Source organism: Drosophila suzukii, chromosome 3 (assembly GCF_043229965.1).
Source record: "Drosophila suzukii chromosome 3, CBGP_Dsuzu_IsoJpt1.0, whole genome shotgun sequence".
Taxonomy (NCBI): Eukaryota; Metazoa; Arthropoda; class Insecta; order Diptera; family Drosophilidae; genus Drosophila; species Drosophila suzukii.
Window position 1 is genome coordinate 68,461,026 of NC_092082.1, and position 27,445 is coordinate 68,488,470.

A 27,445-nucleotide genomic window follows, 5' to 3' on the forward strand; every position below is an offset into this window, starting at 1 on the left:
CACTATAACTGCCTATCCACCGCCTGCACTTTCTGACCCAAATCATAAATAAAACGGGGCATGAAGAGCGGTTCGCAATGGTAGCTCCTGGGTTTTCGAGGGCGATGCGGAAACTCTGGCAGCAGCAGCAGCGTTGTCATCTTCACATCGCTCTTAGTATTCGATTTAGTTTGGACTTCCACAGACTCAATCTCCAGTTCCTGCTTGGACTCATCAGCGCTCTCTTCGATCAGGGAGGCTTTTTCCTCGAGAATCTTTGAACGAATTACTCGATGTTCTATGGTTTCCTGCATATTGTAAGTGAAGTAATCGCCGAAGGAGTAAACGGTGCTCTCGTTGGTGGTCTATCAAGGGCAAATTGATAAGTTGTGCGTAAAATAAATTTATAATTTAACCTATACCATCGCTGTGAACAGAAAGTTTCGAAGAACGCATTTCTCTGGCAAATAGTCGAGGACCAGTTTGTTTTCCACCATCGGCTCCAAGAGTTGATACCTGCTGTCAGGTTGCTTCTTCCACCAAAAGCGACGGTAGGCCAGCAGTGGGTACTTCTCCAGAACTCTTCGATAATGTAAAAGACTGTGAATAAAAACGGATGTTAGTTGTAGGAATAACACAATAAAAAAATACTCACAAATCGATTATTCCATTAAGCGTAACATCCACCATGTCTCCCACAGATAAATCACACAAGCGGGTAAATCCAAAGCAGCTTTCTACGCTTACATCCTCAAAAAGTGATCTTTGCATGTATTCCGATTTGAAGATATTGAAACTGTACCGGGTAGTTTAAGAGAAATGTTAAAACATGGAAAAACCTTCAAATTAAATCTACCTACCGGTTGTAGAGCAAGTGCTTTCGACTGGGCAACATTCTGTGTATAAGGCCTTCGTCGTGAATCAATCTGGGAATCGTATACTGCGCGCAACGCATGAAAAAGGGGCTTTTGGCGTCCCTTCTTTCAAACAGCTCAGGATGATTGCACACCTTTCGGAATTGCATTACCAAGTTCATCAGGTTTGAAGCTGAAGAGGACGAGGAAGTAGTAGTATTTCCACTGGCCAGGTGCAGGAGATCCTCAATCCGGATCTTTTGCTTCAGAGCGCGGTAGAGTAACTTCTGCCGAATGGTTAAAGGACAATACACCATTATTTCGATCTTATCCGACAGCTCGTTTTCCACATCTTTTTTTATCCTCCGCAACATAAATGGTTTAAGGATCATGTGAAGTCTGGATATTTGTTTTTCGTCAATTCCCGTTTTGTTTTCAGCATGCGATTCGATATCCTTGGAGAACCACTCGTTGAACTCATCATGGGAATCAAACAACGTTGGCATAATGAAGTGCAGCAGCGCCCATAGCTCCGCCATGCTGTTCTGGATGGGAGTGCCACTGAGGAGCAATCGATTTCTACAGCTGAAGCCCAGTAGTAACTTCCACCGCTGCGACGCGGCGCTTTTGATGGCCTGTGCCTCATCCAAAACCATGTACTGCCACTTGATCCGGTTGAAATACTTGTAGTCGCTAACCACCAGCTGGTAAGAGGTGATTACCACGTGAAAGCTGGCGTCGCGAGTGTGCAGGTGCTTATTGTCCCAAAATTGCCGCAGTACCTTTCGCTCTCCAGGTGAACCCCAATATGGAACCACCTTAAAATCGGGCACGAACCTAGACATCTCCTGCTGCCAGTTGTGCAGTGTTGATGCGGGTGAAATAACCAAAAAGGGTCCCCACACTCCGTAGTGCTCGGCGATATGGCAAAGGAAAGCTATTGATTGGACTGTCTTGCCCAAACCCATTTCGTCTGCCAAGATGCCGCTGATTCCCTGATCGTAGATGTTCGCTAACCAGGTCATGCCCTTGATTTGGTAGCCCTTGAGAGTTCCCTTAAACATCTTGGGCTGGGGAAGATCCTTCGTCTCCGGGCGGGGTTGTGGCTTGATATCCTCATCACCTTCCAGTTCCTTTTCCTTTTCCTCTTTCTCTTTCTCCTCCTTCTTTACAAACACATCGAAAGCCCTGGTTTTGTCTAGATCCCTCTGCATGGCTGCCTCGGCGTGCTCCTGAGCCAGCAGCTTCATCTCTCCTGGGTCATAGTCATCTTGAACCGCCAATCTGGCGTTGGTCTCCTCATCCAGCTGGCTGAGAATGCGCAGCTGATCCTCTTCGGTACCCTGGCCCAGTTTCTTGGACATGAAGTGGGCATACAGTTCGGTTTGGGTGATAAGAAAATTTAGCTTACGCTGCTGTCGCTTCACCTCTATAAGCTCAACGTCCTGTTTCCGCTGCTCCTCTGCCTCACGCTCTTGCTTTCTCCGCTGATCTCGCTCCACGCGCTCGTACCGCTTCCAATAGGCGAGCATTTCCCTTGTGAGTCGCTTAGCCCGCCACACCGTTTCCTTCATTATCCTTTGTGAGTTGATAGCACGCTGTCGTACCACTTTAGCGCACATGCCAGCCACACGCTTGCAATTGGCCAGCATCTCCTTGTGGTTATTACTCTTGATGCGCTGCAGTCTGCCCGATTCCTTTTTGGACATAATCTGCCAGATGCGACGACGTCGAGCTGCCAAAGCTGCTGGATTCTTCCGCTTTCGTCGGACTTTAGTCACTTGTCCCTCGGCGCCACCCACCACGTCCACTTCCTCTTCGATCTCCTCTTCCTCCGGGTAATCCAGAGCCAAGCTAGCCAACTCCCTTTTATAATCCACCTCGCCACCGTCCTCGTCTTCGTCTTCGTTGGTGGGCAGTGTGTCGCCGAACGAGTATTTGCCCAGCTCTGACGGAGGCACCTCACCGGATTCTGGTGATCCCATGATGTCCCGCTTCTTGCGACCCCTCCTTCGCTGTTTGGGTGGCTTGGGTCCAGCTTGAGCTTCGGCCAAACGGGCCATGAGGATCTCCTGCTTTGTCCGGCGTCTCCTCTTGCGCACTCCGGCAGTCGCCTGCTGGCGCTCGGCAAAGACGTCGTGGTTGGACAGTAAACCGGCGCCATAGTAGGCATACTGGGCATTCTGAAAGGGATCAAAGTGGATAGTAGCATGATTTTTATTTTGGTGTAGGAAACTCCTTATCCCAAGATTCCCCATCACTCACTGTGGCTTTTTTGTAGTAGTTCTTTCGCTGGCGCTGTTCCCGGATGTGCTCCCTCAGCAGCTGCTGCACATACTCATCCTCGGTGATGGTGGGATCGTCACTTTCCGTGTCGCTCAGCAGGAGATCATAGAGCCACTCCCGATCACTGGTCAGGTCGTTGAAGTTATATAGCTGCGCCTTGACACTTTGACGCTCTGAGAAGCGGGGGATTTTTAGGACCGAATCCTGCCTAGTCCTGAAACCTACTCACCTTCCTTGCTGCCCAGCAAACGGTTCTTCCTCTTATTGGACTGCCTCATCCTGACGACGCCCACGGTGGAGGAGTCGTCGGATTCCAGTGCATCCTGCTCCTTCTTGACCACCTGCTCCTCGTCACTTTCCTCGTTGCTGCTCAGTGGTTTCCGCAGGGCTTTCTTGGCCATGTCCATGAAGGGGCGCATGTTGAGGGCCGCCTCCAAGCGCTGGATGTGCAGCGGCTCCGCCATGGGTCGGGGGCGTGGCTGGGACGGCACCACGGGCTTGGCTTCCATGGTGAAGGCGATTTCAGTCAGCTTTCGGGCACAATTATCACGTAATTTCGCTATTTATTCGGCATGCGAGGCGTCGAGGTAAACAACAGTGTGACCGCAGTGGGGTCGGCGAAAAATACTAGACACAACACCAAGAACCATCGCCGTTTTTACAGTGGGTGTGACTTGTCAAATATGGAAAATAAATATTAGATTTAAATTTTACAAAAAGAAGAACTAAGCGGTCACATTTAGGCGAACAAAAGAATGTTTTGAGTACAATATTCCCAAGCCTTTTCTTATATTTTAAACCAACTAACATGTTACCATTTACTTAAATTAAAAATAAACAGATTTTGAGTTCAAAAATTTTTCTAAGTTTTTTAAATATATTTTATTTATATTTATAATTTTATAAAATTAAAATTAAGAATGCAGCATAAAAAAGTTTTCAAGCAAGGTTATTATACAAACTGCGCAAGTTGTTGAACTGCCCTCGAAGTCATTGGTATTTTGTTCAGTGCGTTCGCAGGCCAAAATACTGACCATAAGTTCCATCCCTATCTGACCCTATCGTTTTCCAACACTACTACACTACAGCTGTTAGCGTTTGTTTTATTGTTTGTTTTTTCTTTAATCGCGTGATAAAATACACATTTATTTGGTTAAAATAAGAGATAATTTTAAAGAGCATTTATTTGTTATGTCTTGGTCAAATGGGTTGGTCAAGGAAATCTTAAAACCCGAAAGCTTGATAATTTCATCAGAAATCGGCGTTGTTATAGCAGACAAGTTTCCTAAGGCGAAACATCACTATCTGGTAATCCCATTAGCCGATATTCCCAGCATATTTCATGTGAGTAACAAGGAAAATCCCCACAAGAACCCACTTGCCACAAAAATAATAAAAATATTAAATAATAATTGTGTCCTTCAGTTGAATAGGAGCCACCTGTCGCTCTTGGAGGAGCTCCATCTTTTGGCGAGAAACGTTGTTGAGGTGAAAGGCGTCCGCTGGGAGGATTTCAAGGTTGGTTTCCACGCGGAACCGAGCATGCAAAGGCTCCATTTGCATGTAATCTCCAGAGATTTCGTATCACCAAGTCTAAAGACCAAGAAACATTGGAATTCGTTCAACACCGATCTATTTGTGCCCTACAAAAGTAAGATATTACGAACCGAAATAGTATTTGGAATAAGATTTAATGTGGTCACATGGTTCTTAATGACCTAAAAAAAGATTTTATAATTAAAATGCAGTATTAGTAACACTTTAATTTGAATAAGTATCTATCGATAATATTTTCTGATAAAGATTCAGTTTTTTGAACACTTGTTTTAAAAGTGTATTTTGTGTATTTCAAGACTAATGTTATATTTCGTATCTTTTTTTAAAAAAAACGTAGAGTTCTGGAATCTTTAAAAATGGATTCTAGATAATTTAACAATATGTACATAATAAAATTCTTATCAATTATCTATGATAAAATAATTTTTTTTTAGAACTGTGCTCTGAGCTGGAGAAGGAGAATAGTATTTCGCGACTGCCGAAATCGCTGAAAGATGAGCTACTGGCTAAGCCTCTGATCTGTAACCAGTGCGAATTTATGGCGAAAAATTTGCCAACACTCAAGGAACATCTGCCTGAGCACCTCCAATATTTTACTGGCAAGCGAACAAAAAATACTAACTAGAGAACCAGTTCCTCCCGATAGAGGAACCGAGAAGAGTCAACAGGAAATCTGATCCAGTTGCCAGCACTACCGGCTGATTCTTGGCAGATGAGTCAGAGCTTTTCTTGTTTAAATTTCGGTGATTTACACAATTGTTAAGGAGGCTAGTCCAATAAAATGGAGACGGATGAGAAAGCATATTTTCGGGATGAGCTGAAGCGCAAGCTTAATGATAAGAGAAACTTTCTCATCGAAAGTGATCTGGCGGTGGTGATCAAAGCGGATTACCCCAAATCCCAATATCATTTTCGGGTGGTGGCTAAGGAAGAGTTACGAGATGTAACTAAGGTTGGTCTGTGGATATAATTTTGGTTTCATTGTTAATTCTTCAACTCTATTATCAGTTAACTGAAGAACAGCTGCCCTTGCTGGATCACATGATGGAGCTGGCCAATCAAATAATCGAAAAGCAGGACCACCTGGAGTCGCGTAACTTTCGCATAGGTTTCAAAGTCCACACGTTCTGGAACCGTCTGAATCTACACGTGATTTCTGACGACTTTTATTCCATGGCCATGAAACGTCCGCGCCATTGGAATAGTTTTAACACAGAACTTTTTATGCCCTTTCAAATGGTCCATATGATGCTCAGCATACAGGGCTCCATTGAGCCCATGTCGGAAGAGAGGTACAAGGAGCTGCAAATGCAAATGCCGTTGCGCTGCAATCAGTGCGATTTTGAAACCAATTTTCTCCTGGAGCTGAAGGCTCACCTATTTCATCATTGGAACCACAAAGAAGGCGAGCGTGAGCACAAGAAAAAACTAGACAAAATAACTCAAATGATAGATGAGGCGAAGCTGGATACGGCGGTGAAACCAGCTGAGGCATCTGAACTGTCTAACCAAAGTCAGCCATTATCTGAAAACACCCAGATACCCAGTCAAAACTCAAGGAATCCCTTCCGAACTCCACAGCAACAGCAGGCTCAGCAGCAGGCAGATAATGGATATGCCTCCGTAAACGTAAACGGACCACCGGTAAACATGATGAATCAGCAGAACCCCAACAATCCTTTTCGAAACACTCCACCTCTCAATATCCAATCGCTGAATCCGCCGCAAGTCAATAGATTTAATTATCGACCAGTCGGTTACAAGCCTCGCGGGCCCATGCCACATCAAGGACCTCGGGCTAATTGGAATGGTCCTCTTTTTCCACCTAATCAACAGCAAAATAACTTCAGGCCTCCGGGACCTAACATGTTCCAAGCGCCGCCTCGAATGAACCAGCAGGGCACTGCGCTTTATCCAAATCAGGCATTTGTCGGCGGCGGAGCTGGACCAAGTGGTCAACAAAGTGGAGCAAGACCCAAATGGATTCCAAAAAATCCCCCATACCAAAACCAACAGAATCCGAACCAACAGTTTCGGCAGAACTACAATTCTCAGCAGTCAAATCAGAATCCAAATCAGCAAAATCGCCCATATTTAAATCAACAGAATCGTCAAAATCCTCGTCAACCAAATCAGCAAAATCAGCAACCGCATCCAAATATGAATCCCAATCAAGTGAATCCTCAAAACACTACTAATCAAAATCGCCAGAATAATAATCAGCAAAACCGCCAGAACACTTATCAGCAGAACAAGAACAAAAACAAAAAACCAGCAAACCAAAAAAATCAGCAGCAATCTGTTGGAAGTCTTCAAGGAGCTCAGGCTCCACCACCTCCAAATAATTCCAAGCCAGCTGAGACTTCCTAGGATCATTATCCTATTGAAACAACGGATTTAAAAAGCCTATTTTTACTATAACCAACTATTTTTAAATGGTTAGTACAGACTTAAAAACTTAGAATGCAGAGCCTTTCTTTAATTGGCATCACCGCTCATTCCTTCAAAGCTTTATAAGTATGTTATGTCTGTTAGCATTTTCAAATCATATATTACAATTTCCTTTTTTAAAAAAAAATGAGAATTGAAATACAAAAGAAATATTTCATATTGTTATACCAGGAATTATAGCTGGCTGGTTCTACATATACCAAATTTAGCATGACAAACACTATTCTTACTTTGCTACCATAAGAATGTGTAAAAGATTTTGAAAGAACTGATTTTAAGAAATATAACTGGTATTTCGACAAAATTCAAACTAATGACATATTTATATCCTGCATTGAAATGTTTATTTAATAAACTCGCATTTAAAACACAACCCAAATTCCTGTTGCTTTTATTAAATATTAACGCAGAAAATTAGCTGTTTTTATATTTAAACAGAGCTAGGGCAAGAAAAAAGTTTTTTCCCATGAATAAACTAATAATTTTTTTCAGTGCCCGCGATTAAGATAAATATCGAAACAAAGTTCCATCTCTAGCCGCAATTTTCTGTTTCCCAACACTAACTTTGTCGCCAGCTGTTTGTATTATTGTTTATAGTGAATTTGTATTAAATGTTTGACTTTTACTGCAAATCAAAAAAAGGGAAGACTGTGACATGTCGTGGCAATATGGATTAATTAGGGACTTGAAAAATCCGAAAAACTGGATAGTATCATCGAAATTCGGCGTAGTATTGGCTGACAAGTATCCCAAGGCGAAGCATCACTATCTAGTACTTCCGTTGGCCAATATCCCCAGCATATTCCATGTGAGTAACAATGTTAGGATTACAATGGCGTCTATATACATGTGGTGAATCGAATCTTGCAGTTGGACCGCTGCCATCTGCCGCTCTTGAATGAGCTTTATCTTCTGGCTCGGAAGGTTGTGGATGTGGAGGCTGGAGGAGTGCCCTGGGAAGACTTCCAGGTTGGATTCCACGCGGAACCCAGCTTGCACAGGCTCCATTTGCATGTCATCTCTAGGGATTTCGTATCACCATGTATGAGGACCAAGAAACACTGGAACTGCCACACCACCGAACTTTTTGTGCCATACGACAGTAAGATTCTTTGATATATTTTGATATTTCTTTTAGCCGTAAAACCACTGTCTGATTCGTAACAGTCCTTTATTATATCTATATGTATTTAGAACCTGTTTTTTGTTTTTTTTATAAATGTTAAACTGCTTTTTGGTAGAGGTTTAAATGACTATTCAAACTTGCAACAAATTTAAATTCCAGCACTGCATTTTAAAAAATTTAGTTGTCTTGATTTGGATTAATCCCATACATTATAATCAACATTTTTAATTTATTGTCTCTTCTAGAACTCAGCGATCAGTTGGAAAAAGAGGACTGCTTCTCGCGTCTGCCTAAATCGGTGGTTGAAAACCTGTTGTCCAAGCCGTTGATTTGCAACCAGTGCGAATTTGCACCCGAATCACTGCTTGACTTGAAGTGCCACCTCTTTTACCACTGGCATAATAAAAAAAAGGAGCGTGAGGAACAGAAAATGTTGGATAAGATAGCTAAAATGTCGTTATATAACAATCCGCCTCTTAAAAACCAAGCAAAGAAGCCACGAGGTCATAAGCCACTGACTCCTAGGCAACGAAACGGACCTAGGGATCCATCGAATAGTGCCAGCCTTCTGAAGAAAGGCAATGGATTCCAAGAAGAATCTTCGCAAAAGCCAAATCAGTCTTCCGTCGGTGACAAGGTTGAACCTAGTGCTCAGCCAACTGAATCGAGCCTACAAAGTACAAACCACCAACTACAGCAAAACTCCAGTCTTCAGCAGCCAATTCGGAATTCAAACCAACAACATCACGCCTATTTCAATAAGCAGAAAGGGCAAATTTCTTATGAACAGCACCAGAGGACAAAGAAACCTCAACAATCGAAATTCAAGATTCAGCAGCCAAATCCAAATATGCATCCCAATCAAGTTAATCCCCAAAAGATTAATCAGTTTAAGTACCAGAATCGCCAAAACACGAAGCAGTTTATTAAACAGAATGGACCGAATCCTTATCAACATGAGATGGGTGCTCAGAACCCCCATCAAACGATCCGTAATCAGGCAAATATGAGTTCAAATCAAGTACATGACGAAAGCAAACATTTTAAACATTTTAAAACTCCTAGTCATCAGAGCAAAAGTAAGAACAAAAAACCAGCAGTCAAAAAGAATCATCCGAAATCTGCTGACAATCCTCAGAAACAAGAGGCTGACCCTCCACCACCTCCAAGCGTTTCCACACCATCTGACACCTCTTAAGGTCATTTATATCAGGAAATCAATTTCGGAAGGATTTTAACAGAACGTTTTTAGCAATTCATAAAATAGTAAAACCCAAAATAAACAAACAAGACAAACATGTTTAAACAAACATAAAACATGTTTAAATTTATACGGAGAGCTTAGAAATAATTTTATGAATGTTGAATATGAACTTAATTGATTGGATATAATCCTTAGTTCGTTTATAAATTTAAACGCCCTCGTTATAATTTGAACCAAAATATTATTAGTTTCTGTAAGCTTGACCTTAAGAATAACTTCAAGCTCCCCAGTGCAGATATCGTTTTAATTTTACTTGGAAAAACAGTTTGACTTTGCCACCCACCTGCACAATTAGAGTGCTCTGGCCAACTGGAAATACGAAGCCACGGCTAATTAAGCAGCCACCGAGGAGCACCAGCAGCGCTGCTCGTTCCCCAGAGCCATTGGAACGCTTATTAAATTATAATTCTGAATTTGAAAAGTGGACAAAGTTTGTCGGATAACCAGTTCCCATGGGAGAGGGATAACTTTTCAGTTTAATTATCGATTTAAAGTTGCTGTGAAATGAACCTTAAAATGTGAAATGTGCTCCTTCCTAAGTTGGATGTTATGCCAATAAATGGCCAGGAAACTTAGCAATGTGACTTTTAAATAAATAGTACATACATATAATAACAACAAGTTAAGAAGTTTTTAAACTTTCAATTAATATTTCTTTAAGGTTTCACAGTTTTGCTTTGCTAAACTACCCTTAGTTATTACTCCCACCCCCTAAAGACTGTTCCATTTTTCGAAATGACAGTGTCCCTTAACAATTTATACTTTAATTAGTTAATTTACAGAAAATGTTATGCTTCTGGGCCCATTTTCCATTAATTTTACACTTTACAAGGCGGAATATAAGCTCAGATAAGACAAAGCCACTTGCTGACTGGAGTTCTAGGAGCTGTACCATGAAGCCAAGCTAATCCACATAGCATCATAAACAAAATTCAAGGCAACAGCCCTGAGCTAGACACGGTCCTCGTGTGTCTGTTAAAGTAATTTAAATTCGCCTCGACTTTTTTTAGTGTGTCACAGTGTCAAGGTGTTCGAAAGCTGGCACTCAAGCCACATCCCCATCGATATGCTTCGGGGTTGAACTTGCCTCTACTTTCGGGCTCAACTTTCTGTGAGCAATCAACAGCTCCATTAAAGCTATCTCTCCGAACCTTGCCACCTGTTATGGTTCGAGCAACAGGAGGCCATTCATAAAGGACGTTACTTTAGAGCCTGAGAGCGTAAAAAAGCTCTCAAGGAGGATTGTCTGCGATTTTCACTCCATTTGAGTCCTTTTTCAAGCGCATGCTCGCAGGCAAAAGCTTTTCACTTCTGAGAAAGGATTAGAGGGGTAAAAACAAGGCTATATGAAAAGAGGGGAGCCTAAGCATTGAGTTATCTTGCCTGCTAAATGATCTGTAGATCTAATAAGGTGTCAAAAGACTTGTAAAGCTTTATAACGCCAAAACAAGATAAGTAAAAACAATTGTTTGCATCATAAAGATTAAAAAATGCAAAGTTGAGTAAGAACTAAAAAATTAAAAAACCAGCCGGTAAAGGACTAAAAGAAATATATTTTTTTTAACATCTTTTATCTGATCATATCTTATCTTTTCAACAAAGGAAACCGTATCATTTTTATAATAACAGTAATACCGTTTGTTTATACTAATTCAAAATACACTTTTTAAAAAATACAATGTAAGACCCAATACATCTCCAACAATATTTTAGTTGTAAGGGTTTTGACCTTTATAAAAAGATTTCAGCAAAATGAAATATTGGTTATACACCGTATTTAATTGAATAACTTTCTGTGTGCCTCAAAGAGGAATTTTAAATTCTTTTTCTGACAACCAAAAATAATACAAAAATGCATTCATTTATAAATATTCATAAAAGAACAGAATGCCCCCATATTGGATGGAGACTGGGATTGTGGCTTTTGAGCACATGTGGAATGTTGCCATGCACGAAAAATGTTATTTATATGCTGATGATTTTTGCGATCCGATTGCTGGTACATTTTTCTGCTCCGTGGATTGGTCTCATGGTGGATAATCCTTTTCTCAGTCATTACGCCCGACCAACAGGGTAGTAAAAGCGACTGGGGTAAATAAGAGGCTCAACATCAATTGCACGATTTAACCAATTTGCAATTTCTGCCTGGGAAAGAGTAGACGAAGAATAACAACAACGACGAAGTCAACGGCGACAAAGAGCCTCAATAATAATAACTTTTCATAGCGCCCCCATTGATGTTAAGAGCCCCCTAGTGAATGGTATGGTTATACCGGAATGCTTGGTATATCAAGTTACCCACTAGAAGCATTCATTGCTGTGCAATAGAAAATAAATGTATTTGGATAAAATATAAAAAAAGCCATATACACATACAAATATATATATATAAATATGTATATACACTATATATTTAAAATAGAAGAAAGTCGTAATAAGCTATTATATTATTAAAATCGTTTAAGTTCACACTCCTATTTAAAGCTACAAAATATTTTAAATCGTATATGAATAATACAAAAACGTACTATTCCCATTTTCTGAACTTTAGGGTATAGTAAGACCCACTTTCTGAACTTTAATAGGGAAAGACAAAAATGTATAAACAATGTACCATGGAATTTTCCATTTCACCCTGGATGCTGCATGTTAAAGGAGTTCTGCTTGTAAGTTTTCCCAGCCTGACTTTCGCTTCCGCAATCCTTTAGCTTCACAGGAATGCACAGGACGCGCGCTGTCACGGCGGGAGTCCTGCATTGCCGAGCTGCTCCTGCGTCGCGCGCCATTGTCCTGACTGTGGGGCGTATGAGTAATATGCCAATTACACATTTTGTGCATTCTCCTGTTGCTTGTTGGCCCAGCTGCTTATATTTTTATGTTCTCCTTTTTTTCCGTGTCATCGCAGTATAAATATTTCTACATATTTCTTTTTCCCATGTCGCCTGCACTTCGCTATCTTTGTTGGGGTTTATTTGAGTGGGTGTTTGTTTATTCCTTTTCAGCCACGTTGCGTATACGAGGTGTTGTCTGAAAGCGGCTTTGAAGCGGATAAACTTGGCTAAGTCGCCAGACAATTTAGAATAGGTACAAGTAGTAAAATTTTTAAAGCTTCTTAAATTTGACTTAGACTGCTGACGTGGCTATGAATATAAAATCGAAATCTTTAGGTGGAGTATGAAAAATACGTGCCATAAATATGCATCATGTTTGCCGTTAGTTCTACTACGTATTCATATAATTTCAGAGTTTTATCAGTTCATGCACCAATATTTTCCATTTGGCCTAGTGCACATCTATGCATATGCATTTTTGTTTAATTATTCTATGGTATTTCGCATAGGGGTATACCGTTTCCATAAAAACATTGTAATTACCTACATTTTTTTAATTGATTGTTGGTTAGTCAACATGAAGTGGCTAAATTTCAGTGTGCTTATAATTGTTTGGCTGCCAAGTTTTTTGGCGACCTATAATCCTTATAAATATAGCTTGGAACTGCTCAAGCAAGAACCTTTTTCAGGATCTTATACGAAAAACGAAGAAGCCTTTGTAGAAGAACTTTGGATTGACCAAAAAATTGAACATTTTGATGAAGACAACAATCAAACTTGGAAAATGGTAAGACCTTATAATAGTACCTATTCTTTTTTTTAAATAATGAAAATATAATATTTGTGAGTAGCGTTATTTTCGCAATGCCAAGTATCATAAGCCTCAAGGACCCATCTACATTTTTGTGGGAGGTGAGTGGACCATCAGTCCAGGATTAATGAGCACTGGTTTAACTCACGATATGGCTGTGGAAAACTCTGGAATGCTTTTCTACACCGAACATCGCTATTATGGGCTAAGTTTACCCTTTGGGTGAGTTGAAGTATAATAAATGAAAGCGGTAGTTCTTAATCCGAGTTTTTGAAATTATAGAAAAGAGAGTTTTCAAGTAGATCACCTCAAGCAACTAAATCTCCATCAATCATTAGCTGACTTGGCTCACTTCATACGCCACCAAAAGTCGGAAAACCCTGAAATGCAAGACTCCAAAGTCATTTTGGTGGGTGGCTCATATTCGGGCAGCTTGGTGGCTTGGATGACTCAACTGTATCCGGATTTAATAGATGCCAGTTGGGCTTCTAGCGCTCCATTATTGGCCAAGGCAGATTTTTATGGTGAGACGATTGGTGTACCGAAATCATCTCTAACATTTTATTTTTAGAATATATGGAAGTAGTCACCCGGTCTATTGAACTAAGCTATGGGGTAAATTGCTCACTGCGAATTGAAAAGGGTTTAAAATACTTGGTTAAGTTATTTGATGGCAATAAAATTCAGGATCTGCTATATAAATTCAATGGCTGCCAGGATTACAATCCAGAAGATGCTTTAGATAGGGCAGCTTTTTTTAATGGTCTAGGCAACTATTTTGCTTTGGTGGTGCAAAGTTATAGGTGAGTGTACTTGCTTACCAATAAGTACCTATTATAATTTATATTATTTTCCAGTGCTTATATACCACGTCTTTGTGAAACTATAATGTCCTTGGACTCCAATGATGAGGTTGCTTTTTTAAAATTCTTAGAACTACTTTATTCAGAGGGCAGGCGATCCAGTGATTGCCAGGACTTTGGCTACTCGTCCATGCTAGAACTTTTCATCGAGGATACAGATCAAAGTACCGGAAGTAAGTAAGCAAAACCGCACAAACTTATTCTGTTAAAAAATGTTGTTTGTCTTAGCTCGTGCATGGTTCTACCAAACTTGCAATGAATTTGGCTGGTACACTACCACAAAGTCGAAGTCCACCTCGTCCGAAACCTTTGCCAATCAGGTGCCCTTGTCCTACTTCGAAACACTTTGCCAGGATGCGTTTGGCGCGGAGCAGACTGCCCAGAAATTGGCCGACGGCGTTGAGCAGACGAATAGCAAATTCGGCGGATACGGGTTCAATCAGAGTGAGCGATATGCTCAGGTAATCTTCACGCATGGCCAGCTGGATCCTTGGGGTGTTTTGGGCCGCCAGACGGGCCAACAGGCTATTGTCCTGACGGGTGAGTCCTTGGCAAATGATTGAGAGACCCCGCTTAGTTTCGTGCCACGTGCCACAGGCTACTCGCATGTGGAGGATTTGGCCAGCATCCGGATAACGGACAGCGTGCAGATGAATCTGGCCAAGCTGCGTGTGATGTCCTTTCTGCGGAGCCACCTATGAATCATCCCGGCTCCAGCCTCTGATCCCGATCCCGTTCCACAGCCACTCGAATGAATTATTGAATAAACAAGGGCGTCGTGTGATGAGCCCATTTGAAAATGTCGAGGGATCAGCTCTGGTCCTTGGGTCCTCTTGTCCTTTGGCAAACAGGGACAAATTGAGTGATGCTCGGACACTAAGTAATATGTCTGGCCTGTTGGGGTGTGCAAACAATTTTCTCGAATGCGGCTTTCTTGTTGATTAGGAAATTGCACTTGTCCTTTGGCCTGTGCACTTCCCCCACGTTTGTTTGTTTTGGCTTGATTGGTAGATTAAGGGCTCCATTGAGTGGACACCTACGCCGCCACTTAGGCGATGTTTGTGGAAACTTTGACTTGACCTGCAATAAAGAAACCACGTTTTCTTTAGCAGCTTATCGAAATATTTTTTCATTTCCGCTTAAAAAATATGGAAAATCCATATCAATAATGATTTCTGCAATGTTTAAATATATGGTTTTAAATGCTTCTACCAATAAAAACTTCCTCTTGTAGGATTCATTTGTGTGTTATAAAAATAAGGTAAGGGGTTCTAGCAGCTTATCCAAAAATATTTAAATATAGGAAATCAATATCAATAATGATTTCTCTAACGCTAAAATATATGGATTTAAATGTTACTACCAAAAAAAACATTCTTTTTTAATATTCATTTCTGGGTAATAATAATAAGTTAAGTCCTTATAATACTTGATACTGACTGGATTTATTTTGAGAACTCATAGCAACCCAAATATGATTTACTATATATATTTTCAGAGCTTATAAATAACAGTTCCCGTTTCTGGGTCTCATAAAATAAGTCTCTGGTAGGAACCCTTTGTGTAAATAGTCATAAAATGTTGCCGGGTTGTGAACCCTTTTTTGCTGTATTTTTATCTATTTTTCATTTTTTGTTCAATAAATCATTTATATAAGCAGTCGTCTTGCAAAGGAGTTCTAACATAAATTATTTGAATGATTTTATAGTAGTCATAGATGAACAACGGAGGTAGCATTATTTTCAATGCAAACTATCTAACTTACTTTCAAGCTAAGCAAGCAAACACATTAATATTTTTAAATATTGAAAAATGTATAAAATAAATAATCTAAATAAGTTTTAAAGGTTTTAATTTAAAATTGACCAACCTAATCAAGGGTGCACAAACACCAGTTATTTACGGCATTTACCCAATTAAGAAATAGCGATTGTCGCAGCAGGAACGCAGTATCTCTGTTTATTATCCGCCCTCGGAAAAGCTTTTGCCTGTCGCTTTTCCCATTTGAGTGCAACGCCAACGCTCCGAGGACATCGTCGAATCAGCGTCACCTGCTGGTCTACGTGGGCGCCCAGGAAAGTCGCCCGGTTGGCACCACAAACTATTGGATACATTCGCAGGGAGCAGGGGATCCATGGGGTTGATAGTACATGGGTAGTACAATGGGTGGTTGCGTGGGCAGATGAAATGGGGCGGGCCGGCTTTCTCTCTCTCTTGACGGCTCTCTTTCACTCCACATTTGTTATTTACATTTGTCCCACTGTTGCTTGGCCATTTCTCCATCGGTTTGGGCCATGTTTCATCGCTAAAACCACGGGCATGCGGATGCTGCTCGGTTCTGGTCGGGCTAATTAATATTTGTTGCTTCATTTATTGGCTGAGTAACGAGTAGACGAGTTTCAGCTTGGCTAGCCTCAAGTGGTGAAAGGATTATCAAGGTTGAAGAGTTGAGACTCTAGAAGATCTACGACCTTGGATTAAATTACTTGAGCCAGTACTACTTTATTTCGCTAAAGTTTTTCATACCTCGGGGTTTTCGTAAGGGCTTCTTTTCTTTAATGCCAAAAGTTTGGGGAGGGTTTGGCAACTAGTTAAAGTTTCATTTTGAAGGCGACTTGAAATATGAAAATCTTTTTTTTGGAAACTATAGAAGAAGTAATTTTTTTGATATGATAAACAAATCTTCTTTATGTTTTCACTAAGGCAGAAGATCAAATAAAATATAAGTCATTAGTAGTTTAAAAGCTCTATTATAATATAATATTATTATAAGAATTTGACTAGTGCATTAAATATAAGTAATAACTTTTAGGAGTGGTATAAATAACGATCATAAAATGCCAAAAACGATAGAAATAACTAATTTTTATATTAGAAAAAAAATATAAAATAGTGGCTTACAAGTTTTTTGTATTTTTGCTATATTGATATTTAAACATCTATATCTGGTTTTATTTAACTAAGATAATATTAGCAACTTTTCCAGTAAAATTTTAAACATTTATAATAAAAAAAATTATTATGTAAGTGAAAAACTTTTTTTTCTATTAGTTAACAGATGTAAATAGTTAAACATAATTATTTAGATGTACACAAGAACCATTGAATACTTCCTAATAACCCAAGATTTCAGGGAACTGAAACATAATCCGGCCAACTCAATTAGACTAAGGTATCAATTTCCAGGGGGTCTTGAGCCCCCCGGAAAAACGGAACCGCTCCTGGCCAGCAGCCAAAACCCATCAACGAAACCAACGAAATATGGCCCAGAGCAGGTGCTCGAGCCCTGCGAGTGACATTGAGAGCACGGCAAAGAGCGAATGCCGCGGGGAAAACTCAACCGCAGAGGGGAGACGCAGGAGAGAGAGGCTAGCGGTTTTCTACTCATCCGGGAAATTCACTCGACGAGGACGTCGTGCGTAGGCGGCCACGAAGCTCGGAATGAGTGTCCGGAAAAGTGCTTAAAAGACGAACGCAATGCGCTCAACGCTTCAGTCGAGTTTGAAACTTACACTCAAGCGGAGTTGTAAATAGTGGTTCGAGTTGTTGGCTCGTACTCAAACGTACTGTAACACCCTTATGCACCTAAGAAAATCCCTTAAGAAAACATAAGAAAAACATATACTAAATTACAATTTAAGTGGGGAAAAGGATTTCCAACTGACGCGTGTGCTATTACATGACTTGTGACTCGAATCCGTTTTAAATTGTGTGAAAAACTGTTGCAGAAACCCCGAACCCAAACCCAAAAATTCAAAGAAAAGAAAAATCCCAAGAAATTTGAGTTGGAAAGGAAAAATCTGTGTGTGCGGAAAATTGCTTCTTTACGGCTCCGCTCTGTTGCTCTTCATTACCTCCACGCTATACTTGCCAACCAGCAGTCCTCTTATTTTTTCGTATTTTTTTTTTATATATATTTTTTTTTTGAAGCCTAGGCCTCGTTAGTCTTGTCCCGCTTCCATGATTCACGTTGCGTATACGCCGTGTGGCGTCTGGGGGTTTGGGTGTGCGGGTATGCGGCTGTGTGTGCGACTGTCGGTGGTGTGCGTGGTGTGCTTTGAATAACAACACGCAGTTGTTGATTGTTCCCAACTTCCTTGGGCCTTCTGGTTGCCGGGCTAAACCCCCACCCTTTGTACTTTCACCCCCCTTTCTGGCTTCCCTGGCTGCTGTTAAATTATGCATTAAGAACCCCAAGAACCCCGCACAATGGAGAAAATAAATGCAAAGAAAAGGAAATGGTTTAAAAATACTGGCTGCGAAAATTGCTGGCACATTTCTGTTTGGGTGTCCACAGTAAATTATGCAAATTAATGTTTGTTTGTGATTTGGTCGTTCTTTTCTTGGTCTTTCGCTTTAGGCCAAGGTAGGCAGGAATATGTTTAGATTTAGCGTTTTCTTAAGTTTTTCTGGCCTCGCTGGCATTTATTCAGGTTTGTGCAAATTTAGTGCAGTAATAAATTTGTCTTTTTTGGCCCAGAAGCAAAAAGCTAATTCTATTGGCAACTGTACATCTTTTAGGGCTGTACTAGAAGATTTAATAGCTATATTTTTATGTTTTCAGAAATTGTTAGTTATTTTATTCTTTTCCATCCTAACAAAAAATTTTATCTTTACTTTCTGATTTCCTAGTTAAATTTTAATTTAATTAACTTTTAATTTGAATTTATATTACTGATAAAATAAACAGTGTTTCTATTAAACTTTAAAATTGGGAACTTACTCATTGACACTGGTTTTTTAAGATTCCATTAGTATTTGTTATTTTATTTTCTTCAAACTAAAAATTTTTAAATAAAATAATAAAAAATTGTACTACGTAAAATTACAAATGTTTTGAGCTTAAAATGGAGAGATAAATACAGTTTCCTTTGAAATTTTATTTCACTAGGCTTACCCAAGCACAGTTTGTAACACCCAATTTAAGCTTATCAATAAATCGTTTTCTATAGTATTTTTTTACCAATTTTAAAAATGCTTTTTCACACTTAACTTGATGCTCTTTTTACCTTTTACCCACATCGACTCTCATTCGGGCAATTTGCGCCGAATTTTTTGGCCACATTTTGGCGCCTTGGCCATAACTCACTTTACTTTCGCCTGCTTCTCTCTTCCAGTCCTCTTCCTGTGGTCTCTTCTATTTGTCTGTGAGTCTCTGGTGGCTTATATTTACTATTTGGCTAACGTGTCTTAAGAGCCAAATGTTCCCCGATTCAACCAGGAAATTGTCGCAGTATTTGTGCGTATTTTCGGGCCAACTGTCGCCGTCTGTTTTTTTTTTGGATGTTTATTAAATCGACGAAGCCAAGGAAGAAGTTTCATTTTCAGTCTATTAAAGAATTTTATGTCCTTCATTTTTGTTTTTATTTCCTTTGCCGGTGGATTGAGTGTAGTTTATGTCTCCCTGGGAATTGTGACAAGATTTTACGGCTTAATTCTCTGACGGTAGATGAGCTGTCAAAAAACTCCAACTTCTCGACTGTAAAAATTTCCGCTGGCCTGTTTGAGAAGCATAAAATTAAAGTCAATCTAAACTTTATAGTTTGGCTTAGCCAAAACTTTTATATTGCGTTGAGCAGAGCTGAAAATTTGACACCAAACTTATCACTCAGCCGGGCTGCTCTCAGTGGAATTACTAATTTACGTAAATATTTGGTTCATTATTCAATGCCCAAGGCTGTTCTGAGAACTGGCGAGCTGCAGACTACAGCTCTGAAAAAGGGCTAATTAAAAACCCCGGTCTGATGGACACTTTTCCATTCTGTCTTTAACTTTTCCCTTTTCAAATTTCGGGACCAAGGTTATCGGTTGACGAATAGAAAGGGTGTATTTTGTCGTGTGTCCACTTTTGATTGCCCCAAAAAGTATGCCAGAAAGTTTCAACACTTTTTCACTTCTTCAACTTTCGCTTACACAAAGAAAAAAGCAAAAACGGAAGGGTTAACTGGGCTATAATTAAAGGTTGGTCTATGTCTGGCCTTTTTTTTTGGAGCTTTCCATTTTTGTGCGGCGTATGTGTTTTGGGTGCTCGGGAGAGTCATTAAGGGTCGCTCGAGTGTGTGAGTGCTAGAAATCCATCTGAAAATTATACGAAAAGGGGCTGTTCAACTTTCTATCCCCCCGTGTGGTGGACTTTCACTTGCCCTGCTCCCGAAAATAAAGCAATCCAGGGAATTCCAGCAACGGAAAGTTAAAGTTCGTTAAGCTGATTAGGTGACTGGGTCTCAAGTTGCTCTGCCAAGTAAATTGCCTCCTGGAGACAGCTCCGGATAATCCACCGCACAATCGGTGTCAACTTCTTGAGGTCTCTGTTAAGGATTTTCGTGGCACATTAAAATTATGTTGCCAAAAAAGCCTCTTTGCAATATGGGCGTTCTGGGAAAATTTTAATATTCTATGACAACATACCCAATTCTAACTTTGGAATAATATTTATAAAGATTAGAAAATATTTATCTCAGCTATAATAAATGCCAAATAAAATTTTCAAAAGGTCACAGTTGGAAATTCTTAGCCTAGTCAATTTAAAATTTGATTATAAGCTTCTCACTAACTCTTTCTACTTTCTTTCCTCTCGTTGCAGTGTAGAAAAATGTAAAAAGTCGACTAAAAACATATATCTATATACACACATATAAATATTTGTTTGCCTGCAAAATTATTTTCAACTTTAATTTCAACGAAACGAAAATACAAACAAATCAAACGAAATCGAAAAACAACCAAACGGGTTAAAGCTTGCATGTAGACCTTAGAACCACGTAGAAAACGACAAGGAAACTATTAAGAAACGAAATAAACTAAAAATTAAATAGGGAATCGGGAAGAAGTTGCAGCTAATTTCTGGTTCGTATAACTCCATTAGAAGGCGATTAGCATATTGAAGGACGAAGGATAAGGCGGGAAAACCCGCTGCAGTGGCTGAAGCGCCAACGATAATTCAATCAAAGGGCAGGAAAAGTTGCCCGGGAAACTGCTTCTGGTAGAGAAAACTAGAAAACTTCATCAAAACACTTGGATAAAGTGGAAAACGTGTGCGTGCGCGTGTGAAAAACTTTTAGCATCAGGCCGAGGGGTTTAATTTCGATACTTTACAAGTTCCGCCGGCCAGCTGGAAATGTCCATCTCCATGGACCATCATCGTCATCATCGTCATCGCCATCACCTCAGCATGTGGCCGACATTTGCCGTCTGTCTGCTCCTTTTGCAGGCCACCACCAGCACCATGGCCATCGATTTGAGCCGTCTGTATGGACACATGGCCAATCCCATCGTGAAGCGGAGCGGTAAGTAATCGAACGCAACTCCATCTTCTTTATATCGGTAGCTCATTAGGGGCGCACCTGGCGTATACGCAATTTGGGGTGGGCCTTTCGATTTTTTTTAGGTTTTTGTTTGAGCCAACCTCCATTCACAGGTTGGCCTTCTTTTTGGGGTTCTGCACCATTTTTCTTTTCAGCATTTTCTCTTAGTTCACCCCGCTTTAGTTAATTTATTGCATCACTCAGGCTTTAATTCCAATAAATAAGTATACTCTCCATTGCAGCACTGCTATTTTATTTCTTTTAATTTAATTTGGTTCTTATTTATTATTACTATTGCAGCTTGGCAGGTGAGCTGCATAATTAATGTGCAAGTTGTATTTATTTATGTTTTTTTCCTTTTTCATTTCATTCCATTTTCCTCGTTGCAGTTTTACGGATTTTCCATTTGCGTGTTTATGGTGGCCACCGATGAAAATCTTTGGCTTTTCGCTTAAAGTTTATGTAAATGGCATTTTAAGGCAGTTGCAAATTTTTTAATTGCATTATCCAGGCTGGTTTTTCCCGCTCTTTTGTTCGTGATGGAATTTTCACGGTTTTTTTCCAATAGCTTTTATATTATTTAATTAACGCCCGTAGGCCAACGTCGATTTGTGGCATTTGGAGTATGTCAGAAATGATTCCAGTTATAATTAAATTATTCATTTGACGTATGCATTGCGACCCCTCTAACCAAATAGGTAATTAACTCAAGCCAGGACCATAAATTGGCGAACAAGTGTTTGGCCAACTTAATTTGCGGCATTATGGCCATGGGCCACGAATATGGACTTCAATTAGTCAGTTGCTCAATTGGTCATTAATTAACGGCTGTCGCACAGCCATTTCATGTATATTCATTTCATTTTATATATTACCATATATACTAAACGTAATTATAATATTATACTAATATTTTTGGACGCTCTATTAAACGCTTAATGCCGATTTGCCCGGTCAACCGATATTAATGGTAAAATTTAAATTTATAAAATTTCCGCATTCCGTGCATCCGACATTTTGACAGCTTTATGCATTTACCTGATGGGAGAAACCTATTTCCTCGATTCCTTTTACCCACCGTTTCGGTAATTGCACTTTAGAAAGACTCACAAAAAATCCATTTACACCGCTTGAGGAATCACAAACCTGTCAACCGCAAAGTGGCAACGGTTTCCGTGAAAAACTCAAGGTTTTACTTGGAAAAAAGAAGCAAGAAATGTAAAAAAAAAAGAATATTAAAAAGAGGTGGCCTATAAAAATATGAATAATTCGCTAAAATAATTGAAGAGCAACCTTTACCCAAATGAAATTTTATAAAGTTAATAGACTAATACATTCCAAGTTGTCTTAAAATATCCAACAACTCTAGCGAATAATAAAATATTACAAAACCAATTTAAGATCTATATCTATATCCTATGACTTTTTCTTAACCCACTTCAACAATCTTAGGTAGAAAAATACAATTCTAGAAACTTTTGCTGAGATAAACCTTAACCAATTTGTAGCAATTTCCTTTTTGCAATTTCCCTTGAACAACAAACTTTGCAGAGCAGTGTAATAATTTTAGTTTTCCTGCCAGTGACAACATATTTTATGCTGCAATTTCCGCAGAAAAGAAAGTCGCTGCATTTTCTCTGCGCTTGTTAACCCGCTTGCTTTCTTTGCTTAACATTGGTCCCCTGGTTTAGGGTTTGGTTTCCATTTTTGGTGGCTGGTTTTGGTCAGGGGTGCTACTGAGTTTATTTATTGTGGCTCGCTTTTGTGCTCCATGGCATTCTGGCTTTGTGACCGACGATAACGAGCGTGGGTCGCCTGGCAGGTTGTGGCATTGTGTGTTGGTCGTAATTTTTTGGTCAGCTGCCTTCGCAGGAGGATCCCGGGGCAGTTAATAAATGTGCCACAGCCATAATTCAACAGAACTCAGCTGAAGCTGGCTGAAAGCACTGTGGAATCCAGCGCCCAGTGACAGCTTGAAAGGGTTTTGCGTCACTTCCGTTTCCCTTTCATCACGAAGGCATTCATTATTCCTGATTGTTGCATTGTTTTTCGCTTTCGCCACTGGCATTCAGCTGAAAATTGATTGACACTTTTTAAAATGGATTCATGCAAGAAACGGAACATTAATTGGGACTGGCAGGTTTGATGGTAAATGCATTAAATGCATTTTACACGGAAGTTTATTATATCTTTAATTTAAAATGATAGAAAATCAGAAAAAAAAATTATAAAAATTTAAAAATATTTTACCAATTTACTAATATGTTAACTTGAAATTTTGTTTTCTTTATATTAAGCAGAAAAAACCTTGAATATTTACATAATGGTCTTTAAAAAAAATAAAATATTATTTTATATCCCAATAAAATTCAAGAAAAAATGTAGGTGGTCTTTTAGTTTAACAAGAAATAAAAGAAATAGACTCTTTTATTTTTGTTTTATATTATTTAACTTAAGTGCCATGTGTTTGGTTCGTAAACATCAATTTCCTGCCGTTTAAATATTCATTTAGTAGCGTCGCCTAGGGTATCATAAATAGAAAGCGAATAATTCAATTAGTTTTACGAGCATACTCAGGTTCAGTCTTACGGCATAAATTATGCAACATTTGATTTGTTTTTGGCTAATGTGTTCGAAGAGGGTGCCCAAAAATCGTGGCAGTTGGTCGGGGAGTTCCCCCTGAGTTCCTATTTTATACCCCAGCTGCTCGATGTGCGGTGGCTTAAGCGGCAACAAATGGCAAACAAAACGTAGCATACTGGCTGGCACTCGGTGGAGCGTGCCCCACATGCAAATATGTAGCTGGGCCACAAAAATACGAGTTCGAGGCAAGGCTGCAGCCAGTATTCGAGTACTAAGCCAACTGACGGACATATTGGCTTACAAAACAGTCCGTGGTCTTGGCCATTTCCACTTACGTGATCGCTGCAGCTGCAGCTGCAGCTGGGGCAGAATGAAATTTCCATGAAAGCAAAGCCGCAACTGGAAGTCCAAAATCAACAGAGCGCTCAGGCAAAAGCTGAAACGTGATTACGCCGGGCATTATGGCCAACAACTGCGCTTGGCATTCAAAAGTTGCAGCCAACTAGACGCCAGTTAGTATTAGCCTGCTCTCCCAAAAGCATTTAGGCCAAAACGGCAGCCATGGTCTTGAACCTGAAAGGTTCTGAATAATTTCGTTAGCCACTTTCGGCCCCGACTTTTGGACCATGTTTCCTAATTAATTCCCTTGGTCGAGCATTTTCCGCGGTCTCTAATGGTTTTTAAGTAAGAGATACGAAATTCGAGCTGGGGGGAACTTTTAATGGGATATTTTCAGCGAATTTTAATTGTAAGAAAAGGGTAAGCAGGGGATAATAATAGAGATGACCATAATAAACGTGAGGGGTTAGTGGTATTTATAAATATTTTAAAGAGCTTAGTTCATTTGGGAATGTTTTATTTATGGCTCACTAAAGAAAATGCTTTTAAAATCCATAATAATATATAATAATAGAGATGACCACGATAAACGTGTGGGGAAGGTGGTATTTATAAATATTTTAAAGAGCTTAATTCACTTGGGGAAGTTTTATTTTACGCTCTCTGTGGAAAATGCTTCCTTTAATATTTGAGTCAACTTTAAATGCTAGAAAATACGTTTATAAACATGATTTAAATTAAACATGGCAACACACGCCATAAAAATGAGTATATGATTATATTTATAATTTTGATATTATTAAACCAATTTGTATCCAACACAGTACCACCGAATATCGGATGCTGAAAAAATAATTTTCCATTTAATCCGACTTGTATTTTGGCAAGCTTAAAGCCTTTTATATTCAGTAAACGTTCACAACTATTTGTAAAATATTTTAAAAGTGTCATAACAAAGCAAAAAATCGATTTTGAATCCAATTAATGGGACACCACATTGTAGGTGTCGAACAATGTTGCAATGCCTTTCCTTCATATGGCCAAAACAAAACCCTGCTGAAAAAAGGAAATATTTATTGTTATTGCCACTGGTTGGCTTGTAGCTACCGACATAAATAATAGCAGTATAAATTCTCAAAGAAAGTGAAACAAAATGCTAACAAAATACGTTTGAAAATATTGACCTGGACAGGGCAATTTTCCTGGTAATTTACAAAAGCAATAAATTTGAGTGCCCAAAATGTAGGAAATCGGAAGATGTTTTGAAGGCAATGTGTGCGATAAATTTAATTATGCTGACAGTTTAATTATGTTTGATTGCCAAGATTTATATCGGAGGCCCCAGAGTTTGTAAACTCGGCCACTGATATGCAAATCAATGAATATTTAGTAGATGTGCGTATGCAAATTGAGCAACTCCATGGGTCGCGTATACGCCGCGTTGGCCATGGACACCGATCAATCCGCACTCTGTCCCCATTAACTCGGTAAACTGTCAACTGGCTTACCGAATATAATCCAACAAATGGCCATCATCGTGTCATCGATTGCATGGGTGTTTCAGCGAATATTGTTGTGGCAATGTGGCAAGGTCATTAAAAGTCTGTGGTGAAAGATTGCATTTCATTTTGATACGACAATTATGTGGCATATATCTCACCAGGGAAAAAGTTTCATTTGGCAGAGGACTTGCCTTGTCCTCGCCTCAATCGATTTCAATTGATTTTCACTCGTTAAACGCGAGTTTCAACACTGCTGCCACAGATTATCAATTTCTTCATAAAAATGTTTATGGTTTCTGTCCCGCCTTAAAGTCTTTTCTTCGCACATCCAGACGCCCCGAGTCATAACTAAATGTATTTTGTTTTGAATTCCCCACTTTCTTTATGGCATCATATTATTTTACGAGTCAAGTTTTTGTTCACTCTCGCCTCAGAAATATTTGTTTTATATGTTGTCAATTTTTACGGCCCAGTCTGCCGAGTAAAAGTGTTTTCCCTCCCTCACTGGGCATTCATTGTTGCCTCATTTATTATTTATTTGCTGCGCACTAAAAGTTTGCCCAGTCAAGGAAAAACGCAGAAAGTCCACCCGTGTAATATGCAGAAAAAAAGGGAGGAGAATGTAGACCAGGACATTTTAGCTGCGTTACTCATACGCCGGGTTGGTTATATAAATAGAACCATTGAGCCAGGCGAAAAACAGCAGTTTTTCATTAACAAAAGTGTCGTCGTCGTGGGGCAAATAGAGGTTGAAATGGGTAAACAGAAATTGCTTTATTGATTTTCCTGCAAAGAAAAGGCAAAGTTGAAATATGTTCTTGAACTTGAGGGTCCTTAAAAAATAGGCATAAACAGTTTCCACACTACTGAGGGTCATGGCTTGGAATGATAAATGTAAAAATTTATTTGTAAATCTGCAGGCAGCTGAGTTGCCAACTGCTTAGCATACTTACACATTTATGGCCAAAGCCAGACCAAGATATTATTTGAAATGGCAAATGCACAATACATAAAATCCAATTTCCAGCCAAGAAGCGCATATACATTGGCCCAAATGGAAATCTGTGGTCGGAGGGATGGAACGGATAACCACAGATGCGGACCAGTGAAGAGCTTTCTCAGTGAAAATCCACTTGTGACTTGCGCATTTCTTCGGCTTTGGCCCAGAAGTCTTAGGCCACATCTCAGTTTTGCATATCCAATTTAACTGGCAAATGCAATTCGAGGTATCTGTTGACTGGGAAATGGCAGAACCACGTGCGAATGCAGGGTCAGGTGTGCCTGCGATTTCAATATTTTGTGTTTGTGCACTTGGACCATCACATCCGCCCATCCGCCAGCCGCAATTTTCCCAAATTGATTTGCTTAAAGGGGGAAAAGGCAGCAGCAGGAGCTCTGCGAGTTTTCCAGGCATTTTCACAATTTTCCCTCATGTGCAAAGTATGCATAACATTTACTTTCACCTTTTACCTGAACGCTTCGTCGTGGCATGTGTGAGAAATTAACCTGGCCTTACTTGTGACACAAACTAATGCAAAATAAAATTTCACTTTTCCTTAATTAAGTTTCTTGGGGGCTGCTAAAAAAACTTTCTCTGACACTTGACACTGGCACCTTATGTCGGAAACTTGTAATTAGTTAGAAAGCCTTTTGATTACGTTGCAATTGGCCTTATGGTTATTGCCACAATTTCTT

General features: G+C 39.7%; 5 protein-coding genes across 5 annotated transcripts in view; 4 read left to right on the top strand and 1 right to left on the bottom strand.

The window, feature by feature from the left end:
- The window catches only part of Ino80 (chromatin-remodeling ATPase INO80), a 37,808-nt gene extending 34,080 nt beyond the window's left edge, over positions 1 to 3,728 (bottom strand). The window contains exons 1-6 of the mRNA XM_036816659.3: positions 3,349 to 3,728; positions 3,099 to 3,292; positions 840 to 3,016; positions 635 to 775; positions 402 to 579; positions 4 to 344 (exon numbers count right to left, since the gene is read on the bottom strand). Of these exons, the coding sequence (XP_036672554.3) occupies positions 4 to 344; positions 402 to 579; positions 635 to 775; positions 840 to 3,016; positions 3,099 to 3,292; positions 3,349 to 3,628 (3,311 nt within the window). The 5' untranslated portion in view covers positions 3,629 to 3,728. The remainder of the gene's footprint in view (positions 1 to 3; positions 345 to 401; positions 580 to 634; positions 776 to 839; positions 3,017 to 3,098; positions 3,293 to 3,348) is intronic.
- A 479-nt stretch (positions 3,729 to 4,207) lies between these two features.
- Aptx (aprataxin) lies at positions 4,208 to 7,506 on the top strand. Its single transcript, XM_070995542.1, is given in 4 exon segments — positions 4,208 to 4,463; positions 4,545 to 4,770; positions 5,111 to 5,628; positions 5,685 to 7,506. Coding segments are annotated over 4 exon segments (2,259 nt in total). The 5' UTR covers positions 4,208 to 4,310; the 3' UTR covers positions 7,047 to 7,506.
- A 172-nt stretch (positions 7,507 to 7,678) lies between these two features.
- LOC108013753 (sporozoite surface protein 2) lies at positions 7,679 to 10,138 on the top strand. The gene is made up of 3 exons (XM_017079710.4): positions 7,679 to 7,935; positions 7,998 to 8,229; positions 8,499 to 10,138. Exons 1-3 carry the CDS (start codon positions 7,783 to 7,785, stop codon positions 9,449 to 9,451), a joined length of 1,338 nt encoding a protein of 445 aa, XP_016935199.4. The 5' UTR covers positions 7,679 to 7,782; the 3' UTR covers positions 9,452 to 10,138.
- Positions 10,139 to 12,925: 2,787 nt separating this feature from the next.
- LOC108014195 (putative serine protease K12H4.7) lies at positions 12,926 to 15,096 on the top strand. Its single transcript, XM_017080230.4, has 7 exons — positions 12,926 to 13,135; positions 13,200 to 13,381; positions 13,442 to 13,683; positions 13,731 to 13,962; positions 14,017 to 14,195; positions 14,251 to 14,562; positions 14,620 to 15,096. Exons 1-7 carry the CDS (start codon positions 12,926 to 12,928, stop codon positions 14,721 to 14,723), a joined length of 1,461 nt encoding a protein of 486 aa, XP_016935719.4. The 3' UTR covers positions 14,724 to 15,096.
- Positions 15,097 to 17,440: 2,344 nt separating this feature from the next.
- Positions 17,441 to 27,445, top strand: part of LOC108013749 (IDLSRF-like peptide) — a 42,917-nt gene continuing 32,912 nt past the window's right edge. Inside the window, exons 1-2 of the mRNA XM_036816697.3 lie at positions 17,441 to 17,585; positions 20,606 to 21,308. Coding sequence (XP_036672592.1) covers positions 21,140 to 21,308 — 169 coding nt within the window. The 5' untranslated portion in view covers positions 17,441 to 17,585; positions 20,606 to 21,139. The remainder of the gene's footprint in view (positions 17,586 to 20,605; positions 21,309 to 27,445) is intronic.

Coding starts and splice junctions, on each gene's coding strand:
- LOC108013753 (XM_017079710.4), top strand. CDS start 7,783: ATGTCGTGGCAATATGGATTAATTAGGGACTTGAAAAATCCGAAAAAC. Junction 7,936..7,997: donor ATATCCCCAGCATATTCCAT/GTGAGTAACAAT, acceptor CGAATCTTGCAG/TTGGACCGCTGCCATCTGCC. Junction 8,230..8,498: donor ACTTTTTGTGCCATACGACA/GTAAGATTCTTT, acceptor TGTCTCTTCTAG/AACTCAGCGATCAGTTGGAA.
- LOC108014195 (XM_017080230.4), top strand. CDS start 12,926: ATGAAGTGGCTAAATTTCAGTGTGCTTATAATTGTTTGGCTGCCAAGT. Junction 13,382..13,441: donor GGGCTAAGTTTACCCTTTGG/GTGAGTTGAAGT, acceptor TTGAAATTATAG/AAAAGAGAGTTTTCAAGTAG. Junction 13,684..13,730: donor GGCCAAGGCAGATTTTTATG/GTGAGACGATTG, acceptor TTTTATTTTTAG/AATATATGGAAGTAGTCACC.